The 15,210-nt window shown below is 44.9% G+C and overlaps 1 protein-coding gene across 2 annotated transcripts in view; it reads right to left on the bottom strand.

Annotated features, from left to right (window-relative positions):
• Positions 1–14,277, bottom strand: part of acer2 (alkaline ceramidase 2) — a 107,346-nt gene extending 93,069 nt beyond the window's left edge. For both annotated transcript variants that reach the window (XM_085983937.1, XM_085983940.1), the window contains exons 1-2: positions 13,692–14,277; positions 10,975–11,089 (exon numbers count right to left, since the gene is read on the bottom strand). In XM_085983937.1, the coding sequence (XP_085840063.1) occupies positions 10,975–11,089; positions 13,692–13,793 (217 nt within the window). In that variant the 5' untranslated portion in view covers positions 13,794–14,277. The remainder of the gene's footprint in view (positions 1–10,974; positions 11,090–13,691) is intronic.
• Between the last annotated feature and the right edge of the window lie 933 nt (positions 14,278–15,210).

The following is a 15,210-nucleotide window of genomic DNA, read 5'->3' as shown; positions in this document are numbered from 1 at the left end:
TCCAACACCAGCAGCACCAGGCACACCAGCAGCACCAACACCACCACCACCAACCTTCTCCTCAATGCCCTGATGCTGCACAGGACAGAGGGATTAGAAGGGCTGCACCGCGCCGGAGCCAAAACCCCCAACTCAGGGTATACAGGCAGAGGATGAGCTTCCTCAACATGACTGAGCAGCAGTGCCAAAGGAGGCTCAGCCTATCGCGCCAGGTCATTGCAGACATTTGCACATTGCTGGAGGAAGACCTGCAGCCCAGAGGAGCGGGTGGACATGCCTTACCAGTGGCTGTCAAAGTCACCAGCACCCTCAACTTCTTCACCTCAGGCTCCTTCCAGGGACATTTGCGGCTTCTTGCAGTCGGCCGCCCACAGATGCATCACACAGGTCACCGATGCCCCGTTTGACAAGTCAGCCAATTATATCAACTTTGCCACTGATAAAGCCGGTGTTGCTGAGCAGCTTTTCCACTCTGGCTGGCTTCCCACGGGTGCAGGGCATCATCAACTGCACACATGTGGCCATCAGGGCACCCCATCATAACCCAGGAGCTTTTGGCAACCGCAAGAGCTTTCACTCCCTCAATGTGCAGCTCGTCTGCAACCATATTCCATCATGCATGTGTGCGCCGTTCCCTGGCAGCTGTCGTGACTCATCCTACGCCAGTCCACCCTCCCTCAGCTCTTCGCACCTCCAAACAGACTTACTGGCTGGCTGCTTGGAGACAAGGGCTATCCACTGAAGACGTGGTTCATGACACCTTTGAGGAGACCAAGTAATGAGGTTGAGGAACATTATAATGAAAGCTACATCTCCATCAGATGTGTCATAGAGCAGACAATAGGCTTGCTCAAAATGAGATTCAGATGCCTTGACAGATCTGGAGGAGCCCTTCAGTATGCACCAGCCAGGGTCTCCAGAATCGTCGTGGTCTGCTGCGCCCTTCACAACATAGTGCAGCAGCGGGGATTAGCGCTTGATGAGGAACAAGGTGCAGAGCGTACAGCCTCTTCAAAGGAGGAGGAGCATCAGGTGGAAGAGGAGGATGAGGAAGAGCTGGAGGAGCCGGCGGTCCAGATGCCACCAGTATGCGAGCACACTGCTGCCCGTGAGGTCAGGGATGCCCTCATCATGGCCAGATTTACTTAACTTTACACAGCACAGCCATGTGGCTGGCACATGCGTCGCCAGGTTGGCTACGCCCCACATCCATACCATAAAGCATCCCGACAATGACCAATCCATTCTTTTCACAGTCATTGCTGGATCTTAAGGTAGCCCTGACCATTCACTCTGCCACTTCCAATTGTGCACACAAATTTATCACGGACTGCATAGCTTTGAAAACAAATGATTTTATACAAAAGATTATTTCAACGTAAACTTAACAATAATATTGATGAAAACACCCAAGTGACTACCCTTGTGACTCTATTTGTGTAGCTTCTTTCGCTTCGGTGTGCTTCTACATGGTGGTACCCTTGTGGCTTCAGCAGAGGCAGCCTCCTCATTTCCCTGCTGTGCCTGCTTAGATGCCTTTGGTGGTCGTCCTCTGCGTTTTGAAGACCGTGAGGGCTCCGCCAAAGTCTGCTCCTCTGCAGAGGCAGACTCAGCCATCACTGTCCGGGGAGGCATCTGGGGCTCTGACTGAGGAGTTGGCAAGGGGGGAGATGTGTGAGCGCTTAGAGAGGAGCCCCCACTTCCACATCCACTCCCACCATCATCCCTCTCATGGGTCACCCGCACTTCCCTGCTAGCAAAGTGCTGGAGAACACCTTGCTGCACATCAGTGGGGCCATGAGGACCCAAGTCTACTCCTAGAAATTACGTCTATGAGCCTCTGGCTTCTGTCCTACATAGATAGGCATCTATCCTCTAGATGTCCATCTATTTTCCATAGCCATCTATCTTCCGTAGATGCACATCTATTTTGCCTGGACACCATGTGCTCGTGCGACTGGCGCATTAGGTCCTCCATGCAGGTGGCCATCCTATCCATGGAGGAACCTACAGCCACGATTGCCTGCGCCACGGTGGTGCTCATGTTAGAGAAGAACTCCTCGATTCTCTGAACACTCGCAGTCATCGCGCTTACAAAACCTGTCAGAGCCTCCTGCACTTGTTCCTGCACCTCCAGGATCGCCCTCTTCCTGGATGGCCCCCGAGGCCCAGCGTCTGCGTGCAGCTGAACAGAGCTAGGAGACTCCTGCGCCCTCTGGCGAGGACTCTCCACTGCTGACCCTGTCTCCACCATCTGCTCTTGCTCACGTGTGCTGTGTGAGACACCAGGTGACAACGCTACTCTGTCGCGATGGCTCCACCGAGATGTGCATATCTACGCTTGGTGCTGGGTGGCCTTGTCTCAGATGACGCTGCGCCCTCAGAGGCTGGAGGCTCCACTGGGGAGTCTTCTTGCTCTTCCTCCTGGACATTGGAGATGGGCTCTTGATGGGCCTGTGCGAGAGTAAAGAGATCAATTAGATATATCATATGAAGATTGGATAGATACCATTATGCACTTGATTAGCATTCAATGTCTCTTGACATCAGTCTCCATGTGAGTGACTGATGAATGTCATGTAGCTGTATGGAAACTGATTCTGTCACCAGGTTGTTGTGATGAGTCCCTCTCTCTGTCCCCCACTGTTGGCTGGTTGCCCGCTCCAGAGACCCACAGGGCAGTCTCCTCTGCACTGGTGAGGGTCGCGAGTGATGTAGGGCCTCTTCCCGTTCTCTGTCTCTCCCTCGTGTTGTGAGCTCTCTTTTCCTGCAAGGAGGGAAAGAAGAGAAGGTTGAGTGAGAGTGATGGAATGAGTGTAAGGAATGGAAGGGTTACATGTGTAGAGGGTGACTATGATGGAGTGGGGTGGCAATACCAAGTGGCCTACTTGTGTGTTGTTACTTGGTATGATTGCACTAGGATGAGGGTAAGTGTGAGGGGCAGTAAGATGGGGATGTGATAATGTACATAGAGAGAGAGGTATGGGTGAAGGCGCATGGGATGTTGGTGTGAGTAAGGATGTGCAGGAGTAGGGCTGGGAAGGCAGAGTGATGGGGATGTGATGAGAGGCACAGCAGGTTGAAGGTGAGTGTGGCTTTGCACTCACCTTTCCTGATCTCACAAGATCATTGAAGCGCTTGCAGTACTGCACCCAGCTCCTCATCACCACAGACCTGCTGGTCACCTCCTGCGCTATTTGGAGCCAGGCTGTCTTGGTCTCCTGGGGAGGTCTCTTGCAGCCACTGGCAGGGATGAGAACCTCCCTGCATGCTCGGACTCCCTCCACAAGCACATGGAGGGAGTCATCGAAAAACCTGGGTGCAGCCCACTGCCTCTGGGAACTCATCTGTCTTTATGCTCACTACAACCAAGGAAGAAAGATAGCGTCCACACTCCTAGATGAACCTTCAAATGCAATGTGGACATGGCCACTTTAAATATACCGGCACCAATCGCGTCATCGCTGACATCACCAGACCCGCTCCTTTTAACTGGGCTGGGTAACCAGCTGGGCAGGCTTAACAAGCCTCATTACAGGAAAATAATTTTTTGCAGCGGGATGCAGGTAGCAGCGGGCTCACGACCCGCCACGGACCCCAACGGTACCGGACCCGCCCAGGTAGGGACAATCGCGGCCTGTGTGTGAAAAATACCATAGCAGGCTAAAATAAAAACACCAAGCTGCTCCAATGGCTCAGCGAGATTGTCCAGTGAGTATCAAAGACACAAAGGCCTGGACATTTACAGGGGATTGGGGGAATGTGTTTGCAGTGTAGGGGTGGGGGGAGGGCGCGGGAACAGGGAATGTGGCGATCCTGACAAATTTAACGGGCGGACCTCATTATAACTTTTTAATTTTGTTTCCCACCCGGCAACTGGCCAGATTAAGAGGCTGTCCAGCTGCCGGGTGGGAAGCCAGCAGCAGAAAGTCAGAAACATTGGGGGTTGGTGAGGGGAGTCGGACTGGCAATCAGGAAGGTGGGGGGAGCGGCAAAGATCGTGGGATTAGTTGGGGGGGGGGGGGCGGTCGGCCAATCACATCAGAAGATTTGCTTGAGGAAATCCTCCTGGACCACAAGCAGTGCTCTAAAAAGCACTTACCTGCTGAATCTGGTTGCTCCCGCCTCCCTTTACCTGCGTGGTTTCCCGAGCCCTGGGAAACCTGGTTGGCCAGCGTTAAATTCAAATGACTGCCAAAATCGAATGAACAGAGCCGCATTAACATATTATAATCACGGACCCACCTCTCCAGAGCAAATTACTCGGATGCCCCCAATCCCATCGCGGTTAAAACGGAAGTAGGCGCATTCCCGATGGGTTGGGTTCGGGTTTCACATATTCGCCGATTTAACTCCTCTCCTGACTCTCTCCTGCCCATTGTGGGGGGGGGGGAGGAGTTAAAATTCCCCCCATTGTCCCGGAAGGCCTCAGATTTGATCTACAGTCTATGCTAAGTTAACTTATATCAGCTGTGACAATAGTATTGGTGCGACAATTAGTCTCTTCACCCTTGGGTCAAGGAGAATAAAAGTTTCTTGCAACATCTGCTGGAAAATCACATGTGGGTACATCAGATAAGGGAACAATCAAGCATGGCTGTGATTCCCCCTCAAGCCAAAAAAATCTGCTGACACTTTCTGTGAAGGCGCAGACATCAATAATGGCGACTTGAATAAGTTCTGAAGGTCACCTGGCACCTGAGGAACCATACTTCAGTAAGGAGGAAAGAAAAGGAGAATAAATTGTAAAACTCTGAAAAGCACATATTTCAAAGTGCTCATCAGGACTCAAACCACTTACTTATTTAAATACAATATGTAGCATGGCCCAATTTCTCCATCTGTTGCGATATCTTTTAAACAAAATCTGATTTATTCCCTGTCTCCACATCATCTTTTATTTTACTGTTTCTTGCAATCAGTCCCCCTTTCTCCCCTGAAGATTTCATTTTGTGCCATTCTTATTTATTTCATTTCTCCATGTCATTTCGGTATTTCATTTTCTCTTGTTTCTCTTTCATTTCCATTTCAATTATTCATTTGATCATTTTTTTTACAGATAGAACGGTTGTTCTCAGGTGGTTGTATTAGAAAAAGGATTTGAAATTTCAAACTGCTATGGTGACTGGGATCATACATTAAAATGTTCCTTAAGCTGGGAGCTCTAATTAAGTTAGTACACACAAAGACTCATCCAGCCAATCGGTTAAGTAAAGTGCACTGTGACAAGTGCAAAACTAATTCTGCTCTACTTGTGAGACAAGTATGTCACACGCAGATAAATCAATCGAAGACTACTTCATAAAGAGCGTAACTAACACTTACTACAGCAGCAGCTAGCCTCCCTGTGACTTCAGTATGAAGTTGTTTTGTGTGTCTGTACATCTTGGCCCGTAATTTCCGACAGGAGGCTTCCTGCGTGCAGATGCCTCCTATCGGAAAAAAAATCTACGCTCTTACCTGAGGGCTCCCGAGGTCCGGCCATTTCCGATCCTGGGTCTCTCCAAGACGAAATGCGCAGGGCCCACGTTTCCCAGGGGCGCAGGCAGTTCGCAAGCATCCCTGGGATCACATGGGCCAGACCAGCCAATAGGAGAAGGGAATCCCACTTCATACTTTTGACAGATAGACCTGTCAAAAGTATGAATGGAGATCACCCCAAAAACACTTCAAAACATTAAATAATTTTTTTTTTTAATCACATTTTTAAAATGAGTTAAAATTACATTAAATTAAATATTTTAAACAAAAAAATTTAATTTTTTGAAAAAAAATTTAAAGTTTTTTACGGGGCTAAAAATAAACTTACCTTTTTTTAAAAGTATTTTAAGAGCATTCTTGACAGATCAGAAATGCTGGTTTTCAGCGCTTGCGCTTCGCATGCCTGAAACCGACATTTCCGATGTCCCTACGGGTGGGTACACAGCTCGTACACACCCATAGGCATCGGAAAATACGGGCCCTTGTGTTACTTCTGCCTCAGATGAAACTAAATCTCATTGGGCTAGGGTACAGGATTGTTTTCCAAACTGAATTAAACTCATAGGGTTGAACATGAGCCCAGGGAATAAATCTTGAAACAATATTCACTTTAATACAAGGTCTTTGCACAATTCCAGTTTCTATTTTCATTGCGTGTCATGGCAGTGATACCTGGTTGCCAACTTGATTCAAGGACATTACAAATGCATGACATATTTTAACATTTAAGAATCAGAAACATTCACAAGAGAGATTGAATGTGTGTCTCAAAAACAAACCTGCTACCAGCCTATCATCTGATCAGAACCCTACAGCAACAAGACTTCTAACAGGCATAAGTTACCACAAGGGAGACACACATTCTCCTACTGATTTTAGCAAAACACACGCTTGGCTATTTCAATAAAATGATCAACCAGATGGATTTCAACACAAGATTTCAGAAACCTCCTTATATGGAACCATTCAGATGAATAAATCACAGCACTTTAAAACCTATTTATTTATTAAGCCTCTTCATACTATTGTGGGAGCAGATGGCTGCTGCCACAACAACAGAATTTACTGGCCCCTATTCTTCTGATTGAATATCCATGCGCACTAAGAGCTTTATCAAATGACTCCACGTCCATAGTCAGACATTCCCAGTATTCATAGCAACTTCAATGAAGCATAAAACCAGGGTCCCAAATGATGAAACTTTAAAAGTAAAAAATTGAACTCTACAAGCAGACAAAACAAAGATAGGAAATTATATACAAGCAGTGTAGTGATACAGCACACTGGCGAGATATGGCATGGCTTTGTACTCATAACCCTCCACTTGCTATTATCAATTAAACTTGAGCCATAGCACATGAGATGTTGTGCTTCTCACATATTCACTGCATGTATTTGCCTCTATTTTCCATCAGTGTAGATATTATAATGTATTGTTTGGAGTGTGTGTTACTCACATGTCGCTAAACCCTACAGAGACAGTGCTAATATGCTTTCTTTGCCTTACTCTTTAAATACTCTTAATCCTACATTTTCTATTAAAACCTAGGATAATTCAGTGGATTAATGCACTGGGTGATTAACGCTGGGTTATATAGCACAATAAATCCATGCTCAGTGCTGAATTAGCTTGCCTCAGTCATAGCAGCATTGGGGGTGCTAGAATTGGACTTAGTCTCTAGACTACAGAGGAAAAGCAACCAGGGTTCAAGTTATCCAGTGGAAGATAGATTGTATTTGGCTGTAATTGCAGTGGGTTCAAATTAAACCCAGAGTGATGGAATGAAACACTTGTTGACTGTTATGGGCAATATGTAAAATGGGTTTAGTTAGTCTCAATGAGTACCTTGTGGACATGCCCTACAATGCAAAACTGCACTTAATTTGTGGGACAAACTAGCACTAAATTGGCAATCTCATTTAAAGAATAATGTTATAATGGTGCAGGAGAACAGAGATGTCCAAACTACAGCCCATGGCCACACACAGCCAATGAGGACCATCGAATCCAGGCAACTTAGTTCTCCTTGCACTTATATTTCTTACTCACTGATTTGTCCTTTTTGAATTTTGTTGGCCTGGAAGTTTGGAGAGGGCTATTGCCTCATAAATTCTAAATCATAATATGTTAATATTCACAGCTTGAGATATATGGAAAAAAATTGGAATATTAATGTAAATGTTATATGTGGCCAGCAAGGCTCATGGTATACAACTAGGTGGGCAAGGATGATAAATAACTTGGAGGCTCCTGCAGTAGAGGGCATTCTTCTGATGTCATGATTGAGATTGAGGAACAGAGCAGAGGAAGTTTACTCTGTATCTCACCCATGCTATACCTGATCTTAAAATGGTTGATGCTGACAACGGATGGTTCAAATACAAAGCATTCCTTGCCTAGCGCTGACATAATTCATCTTGATGAGGATAAAAATTCACAATAAAAAGGAGAGGTATGGAGGGAGAGTTCCAACAATGTGGCTGATAGCCAATGACTGGAAAAAAGGAGCTTGTGCAATTTCCAAGAAAGCAAACCATACCAGAACTGGTAGATGGTTAAGGCTGCTTTTTAAATCTTTATAGCCAACTCACTTCAACAACAACTTCCATTTATATAGCGCTTAGAACATAGTAAAACGTCCCACGGCACTTCACAAGAGCGCTATCAAACAAAGTGTGACACTGAGCCACATTTTGAAGATATTAGGGCAGATGACCAACAGCTTGGTCAAAGGGGTAGGTTTTATAGGTTTTAAGGAGCATCTTAAAGGAGGGAAGAGAGGTAGCGAGGCAGGTAGGTTTAGGGAAGGAATTCCATAGCTTAAGTCCTCGGCAGCTGAAGGCACAGCTGCCAAGGGTGCAGCGAATAAAATCGGGGATGCACAAGCAGCCAGAATTGGAGGAGCTCAGATATCTCAGAGGGTTGTAGGGCTGGAAGAGGTTACAGAAATAGGGTGGGGCAAGGCCAATAAGGCATCTGAAAACAAGGATGAGAATGTTAGAATCAAGGCATTGCTCAACCGAGAGCCAATGTAGGTCAGCAGGCACAGGAGTGATGGGTGATCAGTTATAATACAGGCAGCAGCGGTTTGGATGAGCTTAAGTTTATGGGGACTTCCCTGGAAACTCAAGTGTTCTGACTAGTTGTTTGAATTCATCCCATTTACACTTTGGGATGGAACTCAGAGCACTGGTGGAAACAGTGAAATTGTCTGATGATGAGGGACGATTCATACAGTCTGGTAATGGGAAGACAACATTGCATTCCTTTAAGGGCAAGGTTCAGCCTACTTGCACCTAGGAAAAATGACAACCTGCAGTAGTCTGCGTCACTAAAGTTGGCTATTTATATTTGAAGTCTATTGTTCTGTGCTTCTTGTGGTTCAAGAAAAGACACTTCTTTGGGTGAGTCTCTGTGCCATCGCAAGCACCAGCAGTGGTTTGTTTATACTACAGCACTGCCGTCAGAGTTCAGAGCTGCCCCTGTCACCAGCCCCGAAATATAAAAGCGGCATTACCATGTCAGACAAGTAATAGCTTCACTATCGGAAGCAGATGTTACTCAGGCTCACTTGTGTTACTGACTCTGCTGTAAATCAACTACAGGTAGACTACCTTTTATCCGAACTTCCGAAAACCGAAACCCTCTAAAAACCGAAGGTTTTTTCGTTCAGCGTAAGTCGTGCGCACGACATGACCAGAGTGGCGCACGACTTACGCTGAGCAGAGGGTCAGCGTAAGTCGTGCGCACGACCCCGACCCCCGCCGCCGACCCACCGACCCCCCCGCCGACCCCGACCCCCGCTGACCCCCACCCCCGACCCCCCGACGACCCCCCCGCGGACCCCCGCCAACCCCGACCCCGACCCCCCGCCGACCCCCCCGCGGACCCCCGCCCCCGCCGACCCCCACCCCGACCCCCGCCGACCCCCCCGCCGACCCCGACCACCACCGACCCCCCTGCCGACCCCCGCCGACCCCCCCGCCGACCCACCCCCGACAAATTTCCCAGTCTTATAAAATACCTTCTGAAATCCAAAATTTTCCGAAAACTGAAACACGGCTGGTCCCGAGGTTTTCGGATAAAGGATAGTCTACCTGTATCACACTATATTAATATACCACAAATAAAATATTCTTTCTGCGACAAATTAAAAAATACAGATGTATTTGATTTTTGCTAGACAATATTATTGGAAAGTAAACAGGATTTGAAGCGTTAGTTCAACTTCTGCAAACCTATCTAGATTCAACTAAATGACACAGACGTGGCAAAAATGAGTCAGCAAGAAAGGTGTCATTGTTTGCAAAGATTAAAACTGTCGATTTTTGTCATGAATTCCCATTGCATTTTAATTTAGTGGAGCATAAAAAAATTATTTTCACCGACTTTGCCAACCCTCCTCCACCAAAATTCCAATTGTTGCCCTACCAAAAATTGGGTGCCAAGATGCACCCGCCTCGCTTCCGTGTGTCAGCATGTACACTGCAGTCTGTAAGTGCCACAGATGTCATACATCAGATGCACACACATCTCTGGGACTGACATTTGAATAAAATAAATGGGATTTTGTATTTCTCTATTTTGGCTACAAATCTTAATTCTGATCTGGTAAGTTGTGTTTTCTATATTTCTGCAGTCAGCCCCAAAGGGAATGGATGATGATAGGAACTTTGATTGAAACTGTAAAAAGTAACTCTTGAATATATGCCTTCTCAGAACCTACCTCTTTTACCACATCGTTAAGATCACCTCATATAATTTCTCCCCAGTTCTTGTAAAGTGCCTTTGGATGTTTATTACATGAAAAAATAAGTGTTCGTTATTATTGTTGTTCACACATGCACCTCCATTAGGGGTGATTGGATAGAGAGGAGTAGGAATCCTGGCCAATTTTCCCTTCCCTAGCCCATGGGCACTGTGGCTAATTGGGGCACACCCAGCTGAACCGAGCAGACAGAGATCAAACATGGCACCTTCCAGGTCTGTATGGTTCAGCTGCTGATTGGATAGACTCACTGAGTCAATGGCAGAGGTGGCTATATTACTTTTAGAGAAGCCTAACTACTCTTTCTCCTCCCCTCCTCGTAATATTGATACAAAGAAGGATGGAATCATTTACAACAAACTGATATAACCTGTTATTCATAAACAAATCTATTGAAAACTATGAATACAATACATGGAAAAAACAGTATACTTGATGAAACTGTTAATAAAGCCTTAACATAAAGTAAGATGCATCAGCATGGTTTTAAAAACAATTTTATGACCATGTAGTTTGTAATTATTTAGTAGAATACTGTAAGAGTTGTTTGATCACATTAATTCACTTTTTCAGATAAAATCTTTAATAGTTAATAATATAGTAACTGAAACTATTTACAATTCCACGTGTTCACTGGTCCATGAAGTAACCAACCAGCCTTTAAAAAGCTCTTTTTTTTTTAGAAAGCACACTTCAGAAATACAACTGAAACAATACAACTTACCTACAACAACAAGCAGAGTCCAAATTAGATATATCCCACTGTTGAAACATGTTGCATATTGTCGAAATAAGTACATGCATATAGGTGGCAACACAAAAAATAAAACATTGCTGATCTGCAAAATAAAAGTTAAAAATATATGTATGGTATGTAAATAATACAAACAAAGTTAACTCAATATGATTATGAAATTAAAACAAAATTGGTCTTGAAACAGCGAGCAGCAGTCAAACAATTGCCAGACAATTGTAACAAGGACAGACCTTATTGGAGAACAGGAAATCTTTGAGAAATTGTACCATGGTACTCATGGCTAAGTCACAGACTTCCCATAAAATAATATATATTTGAGCAACATTATCTATACAATTATGGCTAACATACAAAAATCACAAGATAAGTATTGCTACAAAAGGCTATTTAGCCTAGTTTGACTCATCCATGTAGTAAAACCAACAAGTCCCTTTATTACAGCATCCATCTGTGTCTTATGTACTTTAGGTTCACTAGATTAATTCCTGGGGTGAGAAGGTTGTCCTATGAGGAGAGATTGAGTAGATTGGGCCTATACTCTCTGGAGTTTAGAAGAATGAGAGGTGATCTCATTGAAACGTATAAGATTCTGAGGAGGATTGACAGGGTAGATGCTGAGAGGTTGTTTCCCCTGGCTGGAGAGTCTAGAACTAGGAGGCATAGTCTCAAGATAAGGGATCAACCATTTAAGACTGAGATGAGGAGGAATTTCTTCACTCAGAGGGTGGTGAATCTTTGGAATTCTCTACCCCAATGCTGAATCATTGAGTAAATTCAAGGTTGAGATAAATAGATTTTTGGACTCGAGGGGAATCAAGGGATATGGAGATCGGGCGGAAAAGTGGAGTTGAGGTCAAAGATCAGACATGATCTTACTGAACGGCGGAGCAGGCTCAAGGGGCCATATGGCCTACTCCGGTTCCTAATTCTTATGTTCTTAAGGTTTTTTCCTCCATTTCATGACCTGAAAGACCATTCCATGTGCAAAACATGTTTTGCATGAAGAACTTCCATACATTGGTTCTAAATTCTTCTTTCATCACCTATGGGACTAGCAATTGGATCCTGCCTGAAGCAGGGCACAGTCCTTATGCAACATGCACTGCACATGCCTAACAAAATTGATCTTTCGGCCTCATTATTATAGTACCGGCAAGCTATAGGCACCAGTTGCGGCTCCAAAGGCAACTCGCCAGTCACAGGGTGGGTACGAAGATTGGTCAGCTGGGATGCAGGTCTAAGGTGTGTCTGGGGGGGCGAGTGGTTGCCGGCAGTAGCCCTGCTCCTCCTGGCTCCACATTAAGGTATTTTTAAAATCTGCATACAGTACTCTGTCACCTAACCAATGATTTGTATAAATGCATCATTACTTCTTTACAATTGTCCTCTACGTCTCTGTTTTTAAAACCTCAAATTGGCCCTTTTATGGTATTAGTGCACCTGCACTTGCACTTTCAAGAAATTTAATAATTGAACCCCAGGTCTATCCATCCACACTCTTCAGTGACTTTCCATTAACTGTTTACTCCCACTCCTTGTTTCTCCCCCAAAAAACTCACACTTCTCCATATTGCATTGCATCTACCACCTGTCTGCCCATTCTGCTAACCCATCTGTGTTTTCCTGAATTTTTTTTTAAGTCTTCCTCGTTGTTTGCCAAACCTTCTGCTTTTGAGTCACCAGCAAACTTTAAGATTGTGTTCCTTATACCCAAGTCCAAATCATCATACATATATCTATATATACACCAAGAGCAAAAGTGGACCCAGACATGACCCCTAACAGTCAGCCACGCACAGTAACTTACAACACAGCCAGAAGGAGCCTCTGGGCATCAACGCATAGCCTAGAAATACCGGCCGTCATCAAACTGAAGCATTGTATAAATACTGCCCGGAAATGGAAGTGTGAAGAAGTATCCGCCGTGATGCATCTGAACGCACGGAGGCCCTGAATTTAACAGTCTGAATTTAATTAAAAGTCAAGTCGATTTTTGCTTTGGAGAAAAAAGAGATAAGAATGTGAGTGTTGGAGACGGGCAAATGGTGGAAAGATGAAGAAAATGAAGACTAGGAGAGGTTTTTTTTTGAAAAGGAGGAAGGAAAAGACCTAAACGATGTGTTAAGAGTTGGGGCTGGAGGCCGGGTTGTTGGTGAGTGGATGGACCCTCCCTAGGCTGTCAAACGGCCTCTAACACATCTCTTCGCACATTCCCAAAGCAGAACAACTCTTACTCGTCGCTAGGGGGCACGCCTAGAGTAATTTTGCGAAAATGTTAGATAAAGTTTATTTTGGAAAGACTTACACCACTTACTTTAGAAACGACATCATTGTGGGCACGCTTGAGAATGTCCAGGTGGCAAGAGGCTTATAGCTTCATCCTGTTACGCAAATGCCTGGGGCAGAGGACTAGAGTCTACAGCACCAATTGTTTACTGAGGGGAGCACACTTTGTCTCCTGTCACAATGTGCGACACAAGCTTCCGCATGGACCAAAACAACAACAAAAACTCCACTCAAGGAAGTTTCCCGCCTCTCTCTCCCGTGAAAGTTCACATATCAGCGACAGCTGCTCAATCCTCAAGGATTTCAACCAATTTCGTAAGAATAAAAAAGCATCTTATTTCGCCTCAATGCAAAACAATAACAAACCATATTAAAAAAAACTAAAACCTGATACAAACCGTGTTGTAAAATTCAGCAATGTTCGAGACGATCAAATAATTCCCTTCACACCAGTCCACTTCAGAGCTGCCAGCCTGCAATTGGTTCCAAAATCTGCTCATAGTTTTACTTTTTATTTATATATTATTTCTAGTTAAAGCGTCAGCGATCACTTCGATCCGTCTCCTCACATTCTTTCTCTGCAGACTCAGCCTCAACAGCCGTACAATGTTTACATGAACCCTTCAGCACTCAATAGCAGGCTCAATAATGAGCTATTTCTCTCCCTTTTCCTGCAATGTCACTCAGGGTAGTTGTCCCGGGTTTTTTTTGTTGTTTTCCTGACCCCGGGTTTCCCTTCACGTGAATCATGCTGTGCTGGGTCAATGTGACGGCGCCTCTCTCCTTGAGATCGCTCAAGTTCCTCAGTCGGATATGCTGCTCAGAATCCCAGGGTCACCGGCTCGCCTCTCCCTCTGCTGGGTACTGAGCCGCCTGGCCACCTCTCTGCTCTTCCTGGTTGGAAATGGGCTATACTTTCCCCACGAAAGCAGCAAACGGTGGGACGAAAAAGGTTGAACCATACAACAATGATATGCAGTAACACCATCATCTGGCTTATGGTGTCAGCATAACACCCTCCCTGAAACGTGAGCCTTTATCTGCCCTCCTCTCCTGCATTATCTCTTTTATTTTATATGTAGAAGCTACCTGCTGTAATTTCCCGGTAATAAACTCAAGATCATTTTTCATAAGCTTGTATTGATGGTGGGTGACACATTCTTTTTAACTGAGAAACCAAGTTGAAGAGATAATGCACATGACGGAGAACATCACCGCGGTTTATAAGAGTAAACGGGCAGGTTAAACCTGGAAATAGCGATGAAATAATACTAAAACTAGTTTTAAAAATCTGAAGAGTGTAAAAGGAAGGAAAAAACTGAAAGATGTAAGGAGTTCCACCGTTTTGTGGTTCTGGGAAAGATTGAGTTACGAGACTGCATTGAGTCCTGATTTCAATGTAGTGAAGATATAGGTGGGAGGAACAGTGTGCAGGACAGCATATTGGCAGCTTAAGAGGAAAAGGAGTAAAATTAAGGCCATAAAAAATATTTTTTTAAGAGCTAATGGAATGCTGGATGTTATGGCAAGAGGTTTTGAACATAAAAGTCAAGATGTAACGGGGAATCTATAAAAAAAAACCTCAGTATGCCCACAGTTGGAATACTGTGTGCAGCTTTGGCTCCACGTAAAAGAAAGGATCTCGAAACAATAGAGAGGGTACAGTGCAGATGCACTAGGATGCCACCTGGTGTGAGGAATTGTAAATACAAAGAAAGACTTGAAAATTTGGAGCTGTTTTTGTTAAAACAGAGGAGATTACAGATGATTTGATAGAAAGAGATGGGCAGGATATTTATTCATAAAAACATAAGAACATATGAAATAGGAGCAGGAATAGGCCAATTGGCCCCTCGAGCCTGCTCCACTATTCAATAAGATCATGGCTGATCTTGGGCTCAAAGCCACTTCCCTGCC

The sequence above is a fragment of the Somniosus microcephalus genome, chromosome 1 (assembly GCF_052327205.1).
Source record: "Somniosus microcephalus isolate GS21.2 chromosome 1, FLI_Smic_1.0, whole genome shotgun sequence".
Taxonomy (NCBI): domain Eukaryota; kingdom Metazoa; phylum Chordata; class Chondrichthyes; order Squaliformes; family Somniosidae; genus Somniosus; species Somniosus microcephalus.
Note: the sequence above shows the minus strand (reverse complement) of the source record. Positions and strands in the feature narration are given on the sequence as shown.